The sequence below is a fragment of the Symsagittifera roscoffensis genome, chromosome 6 (assembly GCF_963678635.1).
Source record: "Symsagittifera roscoffensis chromosome 6, txSymRosc1.1, whole genome shotgun sequence".
Taxonomy (NCBI): domain Eukaryota; kingdom Metazoa; phylum Xenacoelomorpha; order Acoela; family Convolutidae; genus Symsagittifera; species Symsagittifera roscoffensis.
Window position 1 is genome coordinate 38,323,910 of NC_087067.1, and position 18,114 is coordinate 38,342,023.

General features: G+C 33.8%; 2 protein-coding genes across 2 annotated transcripts in view; one reads left to right on the forward strand and one right to left on the reverse strand.

The window, feature by feature from the left end:
• The window catches only part of LOC134848472 (splicing factor 1-like), a 182,939-nt gene that overhangs the window by 123,724 nt on the left and 41,101 nt on the right, over positions 1-18,114 (forward strand). The gene's annotated exons all lie outside the window — the stretch shown is intronic.
• Positions 8,557-17,892, reverse strand: LOC134848455 (sodium/potassium-transporting ATPase subunit beta-1-like). Its single transcript, XM_063865919.1, has 6 exons — positions 17,496-17,892; positions 13,788-13,898; positions 13,182-13,426; positions 12,840-12,953; positions 11,179-11,360; positions 8,557-9,604 (listed from the first exon to the last, which is right to left on the reverse strand). Exons 1-6 carry the CDS (start codon positions 17,863-17,865, stop codon positions 9,535-9,537), a joined length of 1,092 nt encoding a protein of 363 aa, XP_063721989.1. The 5' UTR covers positions 17,866-17,892; the 3' UTR covers positions 8,557-9,534.

Below are 18,114 nucleotides of genomic sequence, written 5' to 3' on the forward strand. Positions count from 1 at the left end.
TTTCCCACCATCTCTCCAACCAACTCTGAACTAAATTTTTGACCCATCAGTCGTTAATGAACTGAAGTTACTTTTTTCACATTTTTCATTGCAATGAATTTTTATAAACGACTGAAAAAACTGAAAGTACAAATTAAAAATTTACGCAGTTTTTCACTTTGAAGAACCAATCATATTAGGTCTTGATTCCTGACACAACTGTCTACTTAGTGTATCCATTTGATAAGATCGTTTGTCTGGAGTTTATGTTTTTATATTGGTAACAAAAGTTACGTCAAATCTGGGCGAAAGCCAAAAATAAACAATTGGTAATTTTGTCAACTCAAACCTGCTTGCTAGATATATGGAAAATATGACATTTCATTTGAATATTTTGAGCAGATTCATCAAACCCTCTCTCCTGCCCCACCCCACACACACATACTCAACGCACTGAGGTAAAGCAATCATTTCGCGTCATAAAAAACAAATGCACGTAGGAATATAAAATACGCTTTGTGAAATAACAAATACGCTTTGTAAATTTTGTTCTCAAATGAAAAATTGCTCACGATTAACAAATAAATAAATCTTCCAATATTGATTAGAAGTTTTTTGGCGAAACCAAATCATGGTCCGAAAAAATCGGCAATTTAAGACTCGAGTTTTAAATTATTTCAAGGACGTGGCGGCAAGTAATTGCAAAACTTAATGAATCTTTCTTACTTCTCAAAAAGTCGTACACAGAATCCAGTTTGAAATGAATTTTCTGAGATTAGGAGTGGTTGATAAACAGCTGAGATACTTTTCAATCAAATATCTGGGAACATACTAAAAAGTCTTCTTTCCCACCATCTCTCCAACCAACTCTGAACTAACTTTTTGACCCATCAGTCGTTAATGAACTGAAGTTACTTTTTTCACATTTTTCATTGCAATGAACTTTTATAAACGACTGAAAAAACTGAAAGTACAAATTGAAAATTTACGCAGTTTTTCACTTTGAAGAACCAATCATAGTAGGTCTTGATTCCTGACACAACTGTCTACTTAGTGTATCCATTTGATAAGATTGTTTGTCTGGAGTTTATGTTTTTATATTGGTTACAAAAGTTACGTCAAATCTGGGCGAAAGCCAAAAATAAACAATTGGTAATTTTGTCAACTCAAACCTGCTTGCTAGATATATGGAAAATATGACATTTCATTTGAATATTTTGAGCAGATTCATCAAACCCTCTCTCCTGCCCCACCCCACACACACATACTCAACGCACTGAGGTAAAGCAATCATTTCGCGTCATAAAAAACAAATGCACGTAGGAATATAAAATACGCTTTGTGAAATAACAAATACGCTTTGTAAAATTTGTTCTCAAATCAAAAATTGCTCACGATTAACAAATAAATAAATCTTCCAATATTGATTAGAAGTTTTTTGGCGAAACCAAATCATGGTCCGAAAAAATCGGCAATTTAAGACTCGAGTTTTAAATTATTTCAAGGACGTGGCGGCAAGTAATTGCAAAACTTAATGAATCTTTCTTACTTCCCAAAAAGTCGTACACGGAATCCAGTTTGAAATGAATTTTCTGAGATTAAGAGTGGTTGATAAACAGCTGAGATACTTTTCAATCAAATATCTGGGAACATACTAAAAAGTCTTCTTTCCCACCATCTGTCCAACCAACTCTGAACTAACTTTTTGACCCATCAGTCGTTAATGAACTGAAGTTACTTTTTTCACATTTTTCATTGCAATGAATTTTTATAAACGACTGAAAAAACTGAAAGTACAAATTAAAAATTTACGCAGTTTTTCACTTTGAAGAACCAATCATATTAGGTCTTGATTCCTGACACAACTGTCTACTTAGTGTATCCATTTGATAAGATTGTTTGTCTGGAGTTTATGTTTTTATATTGGTAACAAAAGTTACGTCAAATCTGGGCGAAAGCCAAAAATAAACAATTGGTAATTTTGTCAACTCAAACCTGCTTGCTAGATATATGGAAAATATGACATATCATTTAAATATTTTGAGCAGATTCATCAAACCCTCTCTCCTGCCCCACCCCACACACACATACTCAACGCACTGAGGTAAAGCAATCATTTCGCGTCATAAAAAACAAATGCACGTAGGAATATAAAATACGCTTTGTGAAATAACAAATACCCTTTGTAATTTTTGTTCTCAAATGAAAAATTGCTCACGATTAACAAATAAATAAATCTTCCAATATTGATTAGAAGTTTTTTGGCAAAACCAAATCATGGTCCGAAAAAATCGGCAATTTAAGACTCCAGTTTTAAATTATTTCAAGGACGTGGCGGCAAGTAATTGCAAAACTTAATGAATCTTTCTTACTTCCCAAAAAGTCGTACACAGAATCCAGTTTGAAATGAATTTTCTGAGATTAAGAGTGGTTGATAAACAGCTGAGATACTTTTCAATCAAATATCTGGGAACATACTAAAAAGTCTTCTTTCCCACCATCTCTCCAACCAACTCTGAACTAACTTTTTGACCCATCAGTCGTTAATGAACTGAAGTTACTTTTTTCACATTTTTCATTGCAATGAATTTTTATAAACGACTGAAAAAACTGAAAGTACAAATTAAAAATTTACGCAGTTTTTCACTTTGAAGAACCAATCATATTAGGTCTTGATTCCTGACACAACTGTCTACTTAGTGTATCCATTTGATAAGATTGTTTGTCTGGAGTTTATGTTTTTATATTGGTAACAAAAGTTACGTCAAATCTGGGTGGAAGTCAAAAATAAACGATTGGTAGTTTTGTCAACTCAAACTTGTTTGCTAGATATATGGAAAATATGACATTTCATATGTATATTTTGAACAGATTCAACAAACCGTTTGTTCCACCCCCGTCCCCCCCACACACACACCTACTCCGCACGCACTGAGGTAAAACAATCACTTACTCTAATGAAAAAAATTCAACCATATAACCATGTACGGGTTGTAGTTTTCGTTACCGAATGTTAAATTGCTCACGATGGTAAATAAACAAATAAACCTTCCAATAGTGATTGGAAAATTTTGGCGAAAGTCAATCATTATCCGAATAAGAAAGCGGCATTTTAAGACTCGAGCTTTCAACTTTTTAAAGACGTGGCGGCAAGTAATTGCGAAACTTAACAAATCTTTCATACTTCCCAAAAAATAGTACTATTTTGAGTTAAACTTTCTGAGTTTGGGAGTGGTTGATAAACTTCTGAGATACCTTTCAATCAAACGCCTGGGAAAATTATAAGTATTCTTCTCTCCAACGACCTCTGAACTAACTTTTTGACCCATCAGTCGTCAATGAATTGAAGTTATTTTTTTTCACATTTTTCTTTGGAATGAATTTTAATTGATGACTGAAAAAATGAATGTACAAATTAATAATGATTTTCAACTTAAAGACTAAATCATTTTAGGTCGTGATTCTTGACACAACTGTCTAATTAGTGTATTCATTTGATAAGATTGTTTGTCTGGAGTTAATGTCATTATATCGGTAACAAAATTTACGTCAAATCTGGCGGAAGTCAATAATAAACAGTTGGTAGTTTTGCCAACTCAAACCTGCTTGCTAGTTATATGGAAAATATGACTTTTCCTATGTATACTCTGAACTGATTCATCAAACCCTCTTTTCCTCCCGAAAAACACACACACACACACTGCACGCTTGGAGATAAAACATTTATTTCTCCCAATGAAAACAATTAACGCACGTAGAAATATCAGCCAGTTGAAATAACAAATACGCTTTGTAAATTTTGTTATCGAATGCTAAATTGTTCAAGATGAATAAATGAATCTTCCAATAAGGATTATAAATTTTCGACGAAAACCAATCACTGTCCGAATAAGAAAGCGGCAATTTAAGAGTCGCGCTTTCAACTTTTTAAAGACGTGGCGGCAAGTAATTGCGAAACTTAACAAATCTTTCCTACTTACCAAAAAATAGTACTATTTTGAGTTAAACTTTCTGAGTTTGGGAGTGGTTGATAAACTTCTGAGATACCTTTCAATCAAACGCCTGGGAAAATTGTAAGTATTCTTCTCTCCAACGACCTCTGAACTAACTTTTTGACCCATCAGTCGTCAATGAATTGAAGTTATTTTTTTTCACATTTTTCTTTGGAATGAATTTTAATTGATGACTGAAAAAATGAATGTACAAATTAATAATGATTTTCAACTTAAAGACTAAACCATTTTAGGTCGTGATTCTTGACACAACTGTCTAAATAGTGTATCCATTTGATAAGATTGTTTGTCCGGAGTTTATGTCATTATATTGGTAACAAAATTTACGTCAAATCTGGGTGGAAGTCAAAAATAAACGATTGGTAGTTTTGTCAACTCAAACTTGTTTGCTAGATATATGGAAAATATGACATTTCATATGTATATTTTGAACAGATTCAACAAACCGTTTGTTCCACCCCCGTCCCCCCACACACACACACCTACTCCGCACGCACTGAGGTAAAACAATCATTTCCTCTAATGAAAAAAATTAAACCATGTAACCATGTACGGGTTGTAATTTTCGTTACCGAATGTTAAATTGCTCACGATGGTAAATAAACAAATAAACCTTCCAATAGTGATTGGAAAATTTTGGCGAAAGTCAATCATTATCCGAATAAGAAAGCGGCAATTTAAGACTAGAGTTTTTTACTATTTCAAAGACATGGCGACTGAACATAAGGCAACCTTAACTCTAATAGCGAAAATCAAAATGGCGCAAAAAAAGTAAGCGATTTTTAGTTTCAAAAATGAGTTTGAGGCGCATTTGATCCAGTTTTCCCAAAATAGGTTACTCCCAAAAAGTTGCAAAGAAAAATTCTGGAAATTCAAAGAGCTTTAAAGAGATACATTATTTTAACAGAAGAGTTAAAGGAAAAAGGCTAAATCAGTCGTTAATCCGAATAAGCGATTTTGACTTCTAATCAAAAATGTTGGCACTGCGTACCCGAACCGTTTTTTTTTAAATTTGATAAATTTAGAGTCAAAATGTCAGCTTGGGCTTTTGCTGTTATACGGCCCAATAATGATCTTTACGTTATTTTAACAAGCTCAATTGAAAACTGGCTTATGTGAACTATCCCGCTTAGGCGCGCGATGAATTTGAACGCAAATAAAAAGCGCGTAAGGTGAGACAAATACTACATTAGTAGATCGAAATAGCCGAAGTGCAAAGCTAGCAGTTTTGATTTTTCCTTCTATGTTAAATATCCACAAGGAGGCAAAACCCAGCTTCGCATTGCTTGTAATACATAACAAAAACGTTGAGATAACTAATAGACCGTTAGAAACGTGTTATTAAGGTCACCAGACTTGAAAATATTCAAAATGAACATTAAAATATTGTATGGGCTATTCTCATGCGCGAAGGACCGAATGGGCAAAAAAATTCGTGGGCAAAGGACCGAAAACAAAATTAGCCGAAAGTCAATTTTTAAAAAGGAGCAATTGCTTTTCAAATAAAATGAATTAAAGGAAGCAATGTTTTGCTTCTTTCATTACGAAACCCTTAAAATATAAAATTTATTCCAATTCGGCGCCAGTCAGTGACAATTCGAAAATTTCGCATATTTCTGCCGTTTTTATAATCGGTCAATATCAATATTCACTCCCTGGAAATGTTTACTTTCGTTCCAAATTTTGAATTACTGAAACCTGATTGGCTGATTTTTTTTCGCGCATTCGGTCCTTCGCGTATGAGGGATTCCACCATATTGTATCACTTCAAGGCTCTTTGAACTTCCTTGCTATTTATCATTGCCATTTTTTGACAGAAGTAACCTAATTTGGGAAAACTGGATCAAATGCGCCAAAAATAAAAGTCATTTACTTTTTTCGCGCTATATTGATTTTCGCTATAAGAGTGAATGTTGCCTTCTGTTCAGCAAATGAAATCGAATTACTTCTAAAAAGACAGAGGCAAAGCGGAGCTTCGCACCACGCGCGAGACAAAAAGAGGCCATAAACCTGTATTAGTGTTAAAAACTATTAGTGTAAAAAACAGCAACGTAATCCATGTTCAAAAACCTCAAAATATTAGACAAGTAGATACAATCTTTCCGTATTAGACAAGTAGATACAATCATGATTCATACGAGCTCTTTTAAAAATTTTAAAACCAGGCGAACAAAATAATTGTGAAACAAAAAAGAAAATCGAAACAATTTTTATGCGTTAGTACTGGCATGTAACTTTTTCAAATAATTCCAATCGGATATAATCATAATTTCAGAAATTTAAAGAGAAACCGGTACTTTTCATTTTTGTGAATAAAAACAGAATGCAAAAAAAACTTTCAAAAATTTAATATAAAAATTTTAAAAAATTCGGCAAAACTTCTTGCAACGCAATTACTTAACCAACACATTGAAATTATTTTTAGATTTTCTCAGTTTGAGCAAACTCTTTAACAAGGCAAATTACGTTAACTTAAAGCTAGTGCGGCCGATAAAACTAAGCAGACAAATTAGTCTAGTAAATTTCACCACAAAACTACAAAAAAAAATCATTTTCAAATTGAATAGATTTTTATTCGTGGGATAATGAGAGGATCTGAACGATGGCGTAGAAATCAAGCACTCATTAGTTGCAGTAAATTAGACACATTCTATGTCACCTTGTCTCAAAAACACTTCGCCAACACAAGCCACAATGCGGTAAAATGAAATTTCAAAATTCCTAAGTTGCTAAAAGTACTTTGTTTCGCTAAATGCACGTTTAGTTGCTTACCCAAATTTTGAATGTAAAAAATTGAATGTACAAAACCAAAATGTCTTAAAATTATTCGTTTCAAAACTATCGCGAAAAAATGCATCTAGAAAATTTCTGAAAAAAGACTTTTCATTATAACACTTGTGTGAATTAAATAGCTTTTTCTGGCTCTTTTGAGGAATCAAAAGACCAGATATGTTAATTAATAATCAATTTTTAGAGCAAAAAATCAATTATCAATTTTTAGAGCTGGTACTCGGAAAACTGATTATTGATTAAAATAGTTGGTCTTTTAAAATAGTTGGTCTTTTAAAAAAGCCAGAAAAAGCTATTTAATTCATACAAGTTAATCATGAAAAAAAAATTTCAGAAATTTCGCGATAATTTTAAAATGATTTTTTTTTTCACATTTAGGTTTTGTAGATTTCAATTTTTTACATACAAATGCTTACGCTGCAAACCTGCCACAAAAATTGGCAACAAAATTTGCATTATGGGTTAGAAAAATAGCTCTGCAGAAAAACACTACGCTCCGCATTCTGAAGAACTAGAACATTACCAATCGAAGATTGGAATAGAATAATGAACGCAATTAAACAACCAAAACTTTCGAATTTCAGAAGAAAAAAATACATACCCTCTAAGCTCTTTTAGTTGCTAGAACGTTTTATGACTGGCGCTTTTTTCATAAAATTGAACCAATTTGAGAAAACTGGATGAACAGGTAAAGTTTTTATTTCGCCGGAAATCTAAACATTCAATTCCACTGCAATTTGCCTCACTTTCAGCAGATGAATTTCAATGAACTCAGAAAGTGTATATATACCTAAATGCATCAATATTTCAAGACATTTTCCTAAAAAAAATCAGGAAGACCTATATAAGATACTTCACTAAGTTCATTACTCTTAAACAAATCTTTTTCCTGGACTTTCGGATTTTTCATTTTAATTTATTATTACTACGCAGGCGCTTTAAGAAACTCCGAAAGCTGATTTATTCTTAGGCTGCTTGCTCTTTTATTCGCTCCATATTAGACAGAAATCAACAAAGATAGCCGGATGCTGTGCAAGTAACACAGAATGTTCCGACCACATAAAAACTTTTTTTCTTCAAGTTAGTGCCTTTTTTGTAAGTCGTGCAACACGAACGCGTAAAAATTTAGTCAATTAGGCATAAACGGCTCCAATTGCCTTCAAACAAAAAAAATACGAAACTTTTTGCACTAAAAACCTCAAATAATCTTGAATTTTTTGCCAGAGAAGAGCTGAATGAAGCTTCCAAAACTAATTTTCTTTTCAGAAAAATCAAGTTTTTTTTAGCCGAAATTGCGTATCTTCATATATAACAAATAGTACTCGATTGCTTAATTCGCTTGAAACTAGACGAAAAATCTAATTTCAAACCGGTTTTTCTCAGCTCGAATTTTCTAATGTGTTTCGCACCACTACTGAAAGGACTTTAATATGATATATCACTCAGCCAAGTCCAATGATTATTTTGATAACTAATTTCGAGTGGAAAAGAAAACAGAAACACACCCGAATACAAAGTTCCTCCCCATTTTCAATGGTCGGAACAACAATTTCAATCGTTGTTCTCCAGATAGAATCACGACTGAAAAAACTTTGGTATGATTCCTCACTCGACTCATTCTGGACAGTTTCTCTACATTCGCCGTTTTCAGAGCAAAAATAGAAATATTTAAGCAACCACGGCTTCAATCTGTTCGCACTATTTGAGGGCAGAAATTAAAAACTTGTTTATTTGCTTTAATAAACTCTGGTTGATTGCACCTAAGAAATAAAAATTTCGAAAAGAAATTTATTGACAAAATGTACAAAAGCAGAATATTATGACCCAGAAAAAAATAAAGAAAACTTGAACGTATAAAAATTTAGAAGATTGATCTTTTCAAGGAGGCAAAATGGTACATGATGATTTATGAGTTTCAGAAGCTTTTATTTCTTATTTCACAATGCACCACTGACCTTCTATATACAGTTAAAAAAATTAATTGGTTTGATCAACGGATATTGATATCAAAACATGAAAATCACCAAATAAATATTGTATTTTGCACGACCAAAAGCAAGAATAAATATGGGTGCGGTGATTATGCTTTTTTTTGGATTTGGATCAACATTGTTTCATTAGATTGTTAAAGAGTTATAATAACCTTATTACTGTTCCAAGTCCGAAATTACAATTCCGTTCGTTGAGATTCGCTCATTTAAAAATCAACTAAACTGATGACTGAAATTAGCTAACACTAATTCGCAACAAATATACTAAAGCAAATTTACAGTAAAAATTTTATCAAAATAAGAATATTAACACTACGATAGAAGCAAAAGAATACAGCATCAAGTTACTGATATGTATATGTGTTAAATTGTCGAGTTGTTTGGGTCTAAAGACAGGTAAAAAAAAAAGTGATAGATGATAGGAAAGATAATTCATGATAAATGTTTCACAGGATAGCTTGCAAGCTAACGATTTTCGCTTATGGAGCAATGCAAACAAGTAGCAACCAATTTCTAATGCCAATTTTTTGAGGAAAAAAAGCATTCAAACAATTATAACTAGATTTTTCTAAGCTATATCCGCTTTGATATTCTCATTTTTTCGTTTTTCAAAAATTAGGTAACTACTTTATAGATTGAGAAGTTCCAACAGCAACAACAAGTCCGTGCCCAGTTGATTGTGCACAGCTTTGCAATTATACCAGAACTTAGGATCTAGTGCATGTTTCCAGCTTTGCATTTCTATCGGAGCTTAAGACGATCTAGTCTGACACTCTAATTCGGAGTTCAGTGCGTCCTGCATTCGGTTGTTGACTTCGGTGGAAGATGTTGCTAAAACAATCTCGTTCAAATAACATTTCAACAGTATAAAATGACTGTTTGAACCGGATTTATCGGTGAAAGTCACTCCGGTTCTTTGTCGTACTGCCACTACAGGGTGACATCCGAGTCTCCAAAATTACTGGCCAAGAACTTTTCCGAGCAGATTTTATGTTTGCAAAAAAAGCTCACGAGTCATCATACCAAGCATGTGCGTTACCTCTGCGCCATTACCTTGGGGTAAAACTACAGTCATGAGACGAACTAGTGGCGGCTATGCTCATGCGCGAAAAAACTCGTGAGCGAATGGCTGAAAATAAAATAAACCGAAAGTCAAATTTTGAAAAGAAGCAATTGCCAGTCAATTAAATGAAGCAATATTTTGCTTCTTTTATAACGAAACTCTTGAAATATCAAACTTGTTCCAATTGGGCGGGGTCAGTGACAATTTGAAAGTTTTGCATTTTCTGCCTTTTCATATTCGGACAATATCAAAACTCATTCCCTAAAATGTTTACTTTCTTTCCAAATTTTAAATTACTGAAATCTGATTGGTTGATTTTTCTTTTTGCGCATTCGGTCCTTCTCGTATGAGGGATTCCACCGAAGTAGTTGCTTCGAACCATTTTTTTCTTCTGTCGTTTTCTCAGCGACTATCTAATATATAGAGTTTAAATTTTGTCATATGCTACATGAAACTATTTGGAAGGAGTCAGCCTGGTCAAATTTTGAGTAACCTCGTTTTGAAGATGAAAAATAACCAGTATATCAAAACTGGTTACAGGTGTTTCGCGCGAAATTACTTCTTTGACGCCAGACAGAGTAACTCTTTCAGTTTTTCTGTCTGCCGATTTTTCGCGGGATAAAATGTAAGTCGAGCTTATCAGCTTCCCTAAGAACCAATTTGAGCCCATAAAATTGAATTTCTCGTGTAGTTTACAAGGATGTTTCCACAGCAAGAATATCTCATATTTCGAGCCGGAAAACCCCTTTCAAAGATTTTCATCTCGTATTAGTCAACATTTCAACCCAAAATGATTGCAGACAAAACGACAAAAACGTGAAGAAACAATTCGTTCATTTGCCCGTTGAAATCTAAAATTTGCGCCTTTTATGTCCCGTGACTGTAGCAGCAAAAACATGACATCAGGGGCAGATTAACCTTTGTACTATTTTGAGATATCCATTTTTGATGACAGACCCTAGAAACTTTCTAAAGGCGCCTTGGGCGCCAATGCATACTTAATTTGAGGGAGAGCGCGCGCTGAAAAAAAACGCAATTTTTTGGTCAAAATTTTCCAGAAAATGCCTTAAAACGCTCGTTTTGGACTGTTTTTTTTTCAAAATTTTGCCTGTGGCGCAGAAATTTGGCACAAAACAGGGTCTTTTTAGTGCTTTGGGAGAGCTTGGAAAATCAATTTGGTCGACCTAAAAAGGAAAAAGTCGACAAAAAGTCGACTCCGCTCCCCCTCGAAAAAATCCTAGATCTGCCCCTGCATGTTGAAGAAAGTTGTTAATCGGAAAAAAAACTAGTGGCAAAACCCTAGATAATTGCTAAGGAACTCGGCATACTGAAAATGACATACTCAGCCAGTAGGACACATTCCACCCTGATGTTCTTGTTGATGCCAGAGGGGGCCACTTTGACCTGAACTGCCACTATGGGGGGTCTGTAGTTCTTCTGGTCCCTCCACGGGAAGTAGGCGATGTCGAACCCCCTTCTGGGGTAGATGGTAATAGCTGCAATGTCGTCTCTGTCCTCTTGTCTCTATTATTAACACAACCAATACTAAAGTATGCCTAGCCAGTGCATTTAATTTGGTGGCAACCATTTCTTGGAACGGCATAAATATGCATAAAATATGAATGAAGAACCAATGATCAAATGTAGGACTACTTATATCTGACATTGCTACATTACACAAACCGCATTGAACAACCCTGAAGCAATGCCTTACATTACTCGATCACAAAGTAAAACGAGATCTTGCAAACAAGCTAGATTGAGAACACATCAATTTAAACAGAATGGCCAAGGAATTTATAACTCGGGACACAAAATTTTTTAAAAACAGACCAAAAACTCTAACCAACATAGTAAAACATAGCCAATCGAAGATTAGAAAAAGAGTAATGAACCTAAGTAAACGTATAAAAAAACACTGATTTTCCTGAAAAAATCTCAACTTTCGAATTTCAAAGAAAAATATAGACGCCCTTTAAGCTCTTTGAATTTCTGAAACAATTTATGATTGGTCTTTTGATAAAACTGAACCAACTTGAGAAAACTGGATCAATAAGTAAAGTTAATATTCTGCTGCAAATCTAAAAATTAAATTCCACTTTCCAAACTAGAAATCGTTCATGTTTTATTAAAATGTTGCCAGTAATTTTTAGAATTAACTTTCCATCACAAAAAATACAAAATATTTCAACAAGCGGATTGGTAAACATACAAGCAGCTTGAAAAAGGCGGAGGGAAATGTTAAAATTGTGTTTCCCTTGAAACTACCCAAAATTAGGTCATTAAGCCAAAATAAATTATGCCGAAATGATTTGGGACGAAACAAAAAAAAACAAAGGAAACACGAAATAAAGGCAAGTAAAAGTCTCAGATATGACAACTAAGCAAACAACAGATATGCTGACAAATAATTGGCCGACAATTCATTTGAAACAGAATATTTTGTTTGAAAAAAAAAACAGGCCCTGGTCAGATTCGAACCCAGGACCTTATTGTCCCACGCATCTTCGTTACCTCCACGTTAAGTTGGCCGGGAACGCATTTAAATTTAAACTCACCGTGCAACATGATACGAGTGATTCTGTTAAAGTTTTAACCCGAAAAAAGTGTATATTACGGTTTGGTAATGCTTGCTGATCGCAAGTATAATGATTGGTACTTTTGAACAAAATTAACCCAACTTGAGAAGACTGGTTCAATATAAATGTTTCTATTCCGCTAGGAATTCTAAAAAAAAGAATGCAACTTCGAATCGACAAGCCATCCATGTTAATTTTTTGCTAGAGGTCGGAATGTTCTTTTTGTCCAACTGCAAATGTAGATCTACGAAGCTAAAAAAAAGTCCAGCTTGGCGAAACAACCATAACTATAATTTCCAATATTCCTCGAAGAAAGTTTCTAGCGTAGAAAAAAGTTTCATTTGCTTGCAAGAACCTTGCTGATTGCAAGAATGATCCATATTAGCAATTTTCTGAAGGCGCATAAACATTGAAAATGACTAACCACTCCCTGGCAGATTATGGGCAAAAACCGGCTATCGTACTGGTCCAGCTCTCCGATCCAGCGTTCGTCCTTCCTACTGTTCACTCGAAGCTTAGAAGGCTTCCAGTCCCAAACCTATATTAAACACATGCTTCCTAACAATCGACAACATTGCAGTTCAACTCAATATATGTTTCTGCAAAGAATTTCTTGGCACTGTTAAGAAAAAGGAAATGACGCACAATTGTTCAAAAGACAAAGCTGGCTCTTGTTGAAATAATCTTCGACAACTGCACCGAGTTTTATATTAAGGGCACTGCTATTTTAAATCGAACCTTTTATACTTTAAAAGAAATGAAATACCTTGTTCACAGTCATAAGGAAGCAGGGTTCTGCTCTTTCAAAGCCATCTTCAACCCAGCAGTCTCCTAAATTATACAAGTTGTAGGCCCTGGTTCCATTCGAATTTAACAAGTCTGCAGCTTCGAAGTAATAGAAGGCCCGGTCATCCTCTGGCACCTGACCACATTGTCTCTGGTCCATGATGGTGCCAGCTCTACACTCCAAGAAAAGTGCCGTCTGGTCCTCGCCATCGACTGTGATATAATCTAAGGCATTTGATTGAACAGAGTTACAGCTAATTTTGAATTCCTCGTAAACACCATAAGATCGATTTCCATGTGAATATAAATCAGAGGTGCAGCAAAACTTAAAACATATTGCACATCTTTTCAGTTCAGTTCATATAGTGATCAATAGGCGTATTGCCTCTGCTGATCACCTCTTAAGTTTCAGAAATGGATTCCAGTTTTCTTCCAAATTCTGTCCAGATTTGCTTTGAACTGGTTGATGTTTTCGCTGAGTTTAATAAACTGTTATTGTCACATTTGAGAAGAAATAGCAGATTTCTTAACTTAAAGTACATGATAATAAGATCTTTATATTACATGACTCGATGAGACAACTTACCAAGCAAAAACTGTGTTCTTCTGTCGAGAAAGTATCTGAAGGTGCCTGGTTGGCGTCTGTTGTATTGGAATACGTATTCCTTTTTACGCCCATAGGGTACAACGCTTATACCTAAAAAAAATCAATGTTTCATCAACATTGCTTTTCGCAGCGATTAATTATACTAGCAAGCCTGTCTCAAATAATTAATCAGCTCGCAAAAAGTTAGCTTTTTTGATCAAGCTATTCAAGTTATGAAAATTTAAATTATTCCATGAATCAAATGAGATACTCTAAATTATTTCACGTAGCGAATCAGATGACAAAAAAGTTTCATTATTTCTATTGAAACCTTTCAAGCGAAGAAACTTCAAAATATTTCAAGTTATTTCATCGACCGGATCAATTTGCGATAAGTACTGGACTTTCTGAGCTAGCTATTCCAGCTATGAAACTTTGAGCTATTCAAGTTATTTTATAAACCGAATCGATTCGCGAAAAGTTTAAGTTCATCTAATTAAAGTTTCATGAAGTGAACCAAACCAGCTCGCACAAACATTCAGTTTTTTAAGCAAGCTATTGAAGCTATGCAATATTTTATAAGTTATTTTTTATAAGTTATGTTATAGGTTCAATCGGTCGCAAAAATTTGAAGATTATCTGGGCAAGCCATTTACACTGTGAAACTTCGAAATATTTCCAGATGATTTTAAAGACAAATAATTTTGCGAAAAACTTATGTTTTTCTAAGCGAGCTATTCGAGCTATAAAATAATGAAAAATTCCAAGTTACTCCGGAATCGCTTTGCAAAGAACTCCAAGTTACTCCGAATCTAAGACCGAATCGCTTTGCAAATAACTTTCCAAGCAGGCCATGAAATTTGAAACACTTCAAAACTATTTCATACACCGAATCGTTTTGCTAAATCTCAATTTTTTCTAAGCAAGCTTTTTAAAGCTTTGAAAATTTGAAAAAATTCAAGTCATTTCCAGGGCAAATCGGTTTGCGACAAAGTTGCTTACAAAAAGTTAGCGAAAATTTTGTTTCAAACCTTAAGCTTTTTTCAAAAGGACTCGGTCTGTGAAATAGCTTGAAATATTTCAATTTCTTTTTCTTAGAACGCTATTTTATGCGATGAAACTTTGAGTTATTTCAAGTTTGTTTTCGTAGAGTAATTCACAAAAAAAAACATAAGTTTTCACAAAACGACTCAGACTTTGAAATACCTTAGAATGTCATGAAATGTGATGAAATTTTGAAAAATGTCAATTTGTTTCATAGAGCAAATCGAATGGCAAGAAACTTCAATTTTTCTAGGCAAGTTATCGAGGTAATGAAACCTTGAAATACTTCAAATATTTCATAGCGCAAATTGGTATGCAAAAAGCTAGTTTTTCTAGCAAGGAGGTTGCTGTTTTTAGTTGGTTCGTTTCAGAATGAAATTAATCTGAGAAGTCAAAATTTCGGAAAAAAGACAGGAACTGTCTAGCCTTGAAAATGAATTGAGTGCATCTTTGTATGAAGAATTTGTCTTTTTGTCAAAAATAAATCTTGAATAATCCAGACTTAAGAAAGTTTGATATCTCTAGAATATTCTTGGCCTTCTCTTAAAAGTTAAGTCTATGGAATATTTTAAACGTTGCATTCGACAAAGGTAAAACATTGCGTTCAGTTAAGCATTGCGTCCATAGCGCATTCCGACTTTCATGTAATATATAAGATTAGCAAGACGGTCTCCAAATGATTAATCAGCACGCGAAAAGTTTATGTTGTTCAGAGCAAGATATTCAATCCGTGATACTTTTAAACAATTCAAGCTATTTCATGAATCAAATCGGAGGGCGCAGACAAAAGCAAGATACTCCAAATATCAAACTTTGAGATAATCTAAGTTACTCTATTCAACGAATAAGATGACAAAATATTAAATTTTTTCTTTTGAAGCCATTTAAGCGATGAAGCTTCAAATATTTCAACTTATTTCATAGACCGAATCAGTTTGCGATAAATTCAAGAGTTTCTTGGCAAGCTATTCTAGCTATGAAATTTTTAACCAGTTCAAAGTCATATCATGGAGCGGACCAGTTTCTGTTAGTTTTCAAGCAAGCTAATCATTGGATAAAAATTTTTCTACGATTACTTCATAAAGCGAATCGTATGACAAAAAAAAGTTTTTCCAAGCATACGATTAGTTATGAAACTTTGAAGTATTCCAAGTAGCTAATCCGATGTCAATTTTAAAAATTATTTCTACTGAAGCCATTCGAGTGATGAAACTTCAAATATTTCATTTCATAGACCAAATCTGAAGACGATAAGTTCATGATTTTCTAAGCAAGCTACTCCAGCTAAGAAACTTCAAGTCAGAAAGCATTTCGCCTTTCTTTTCTCTCAAGTTCGCAAACAGCTTTAAAAAAATTCAAGTTGATGTTTTTTTAAGCCAGCTATCCAAGCAGTGAAACTTTCGAATATTTCCAAGTTATTTCAAAAACCGAATCGGTTTGCGAAAAGTTAAAGTTTTTGTTAGCAAGCTATTCAAGCTAAAGAACCTTCATAGACCGTCAAGTTGTCTACGTAATATGTCAAATTGTTTCATAGAGCAATTCGAGGGGCGATAAGTTTCAGTTTTTCTAAGCAAGCTATTGAGGCAATGAAATTTTTCAAGAATATTTTTTGAACTATTTCATAGACCAAATCATTTTGCGAAAAGCTTAAGGTTTTCTAACCATGCTATTCAGGCTCTGAAACTTTGAAAAATTTTAAGTTAATTCAAAAAGCACATCGGTTTGCAAAAAGTTTGCTTGGAATAGGTTTGCGAAAAGTTTGCTTTAAAACCTTAAGCTTTTCGCAAAACGATTCCGTCTATGAAATAGTTAGAAAAACTATTTTCAAAGTTTTTCAGAGCACGCTATTCATGCGCTGAGACTTGGAAATACGTCAAGTTGTTTGTAAAGCAATTCGGCTGACGAGAAGTTTCATTTTTTCTAAGCAAGCTATTGAGGCCATGAAACTTTGAATTACTTCAAGTTTTCTCAGAGCAAATCGATTGGTGAAAAGGGTATTAATTTTCTAAGCAAGATTTTCCATAGCGCAAATGGGTTGCAAAAAGCTAGTTTTTCTAGCAAGAAGGGTGCTGTTTTTCGTTAGCTCGTTTCAGAAAATCAATTTGGAAAAGCAAAATTTCGGAAAAAATGGAGAAATACTGAGTCTAGCCTTGAAAATGAATTGATTTCATATTGTCCGAAAAAATTGAAATTTTGCCAAACATAAGAAAATTTGAAAGTTCTATAATATTCTTCGACTTCTCTTAAACGTTAAGCCTGCAAAATTTTTAAAACGTTGCATTCGACAAAGATAAAACATTGCTTTCAGGTAAATATTGCGTCCATAGCGCATTCTGACTTTAATTTAATATATAAGAAGATTAAAAAGGAAATTCTCTTGTCATAATATGTATTCACCTTACTAAAAATCAGTATTTCATTCAAAATAAATCCTGGCGCATCAAATTTAAGATAATCCGTTCTGTAAGGACCATCTTTCAAGTCACTTTTTGTAACTTTTTGCGAACCGATTTGGTCCATAAAACAACTTGAAAGGCTTCAATTAAACATTGCGTCCATTGCGCTTTCCTACTTTCATGTAAAATATAAATATAGAAAGGATAATTCTCTCGTCACAATACCTATTCACTTTACTAAAATTCAGTATTTCATTCAAAATAATACCTGGTCCATCAAAAGTAAGATAATCCGTTCTGTAAGGACCATCTTTCAAGTCAGGCAGATATCGCAGTCTTAACCACAACAGCAGAGCGAAAAGTCCGAATACGATTGTGTACAAGAAAGCTAAGTAAACTATGATGAGAAACCAGCTTAAAGGCGTCCGCCCAAAAATTTCCCCCTTTTTGATATCCCATATGAATCTTTTGAAATCTCTCCAGTTGATAGCAACTTTTTCCATGAAGGTTTTCGAATGCCCTTCCCTTCTTGGATTTTCGACGAACAAAATATATACATAATTTATTACAATGCCCAAAACAATGAGTGCGATAATAATACCCATTATGAGAGCAAAAATTGGTCCACTAAGCTCCATTTTCAAGTATCTGAAAACAAAAATTTAACAAGTTACTGGTTATAGCTTCTAATTTTGAAAGAAGCAAATTAGACTGGTTCTTTATACTAGTCGAAAAAACTAAGCGAAAACTTGTAATTTAAAACGCGTGATAAAAACAGAAAGAAAACTGCGTTTAGTGAAGTTGTCACACTGATTATTTCAGTTTTCCCGCTGAGAAAATAAAAATTATTAGGTCAAAAGTATCATAGTAACCGAGGTTACATGTAA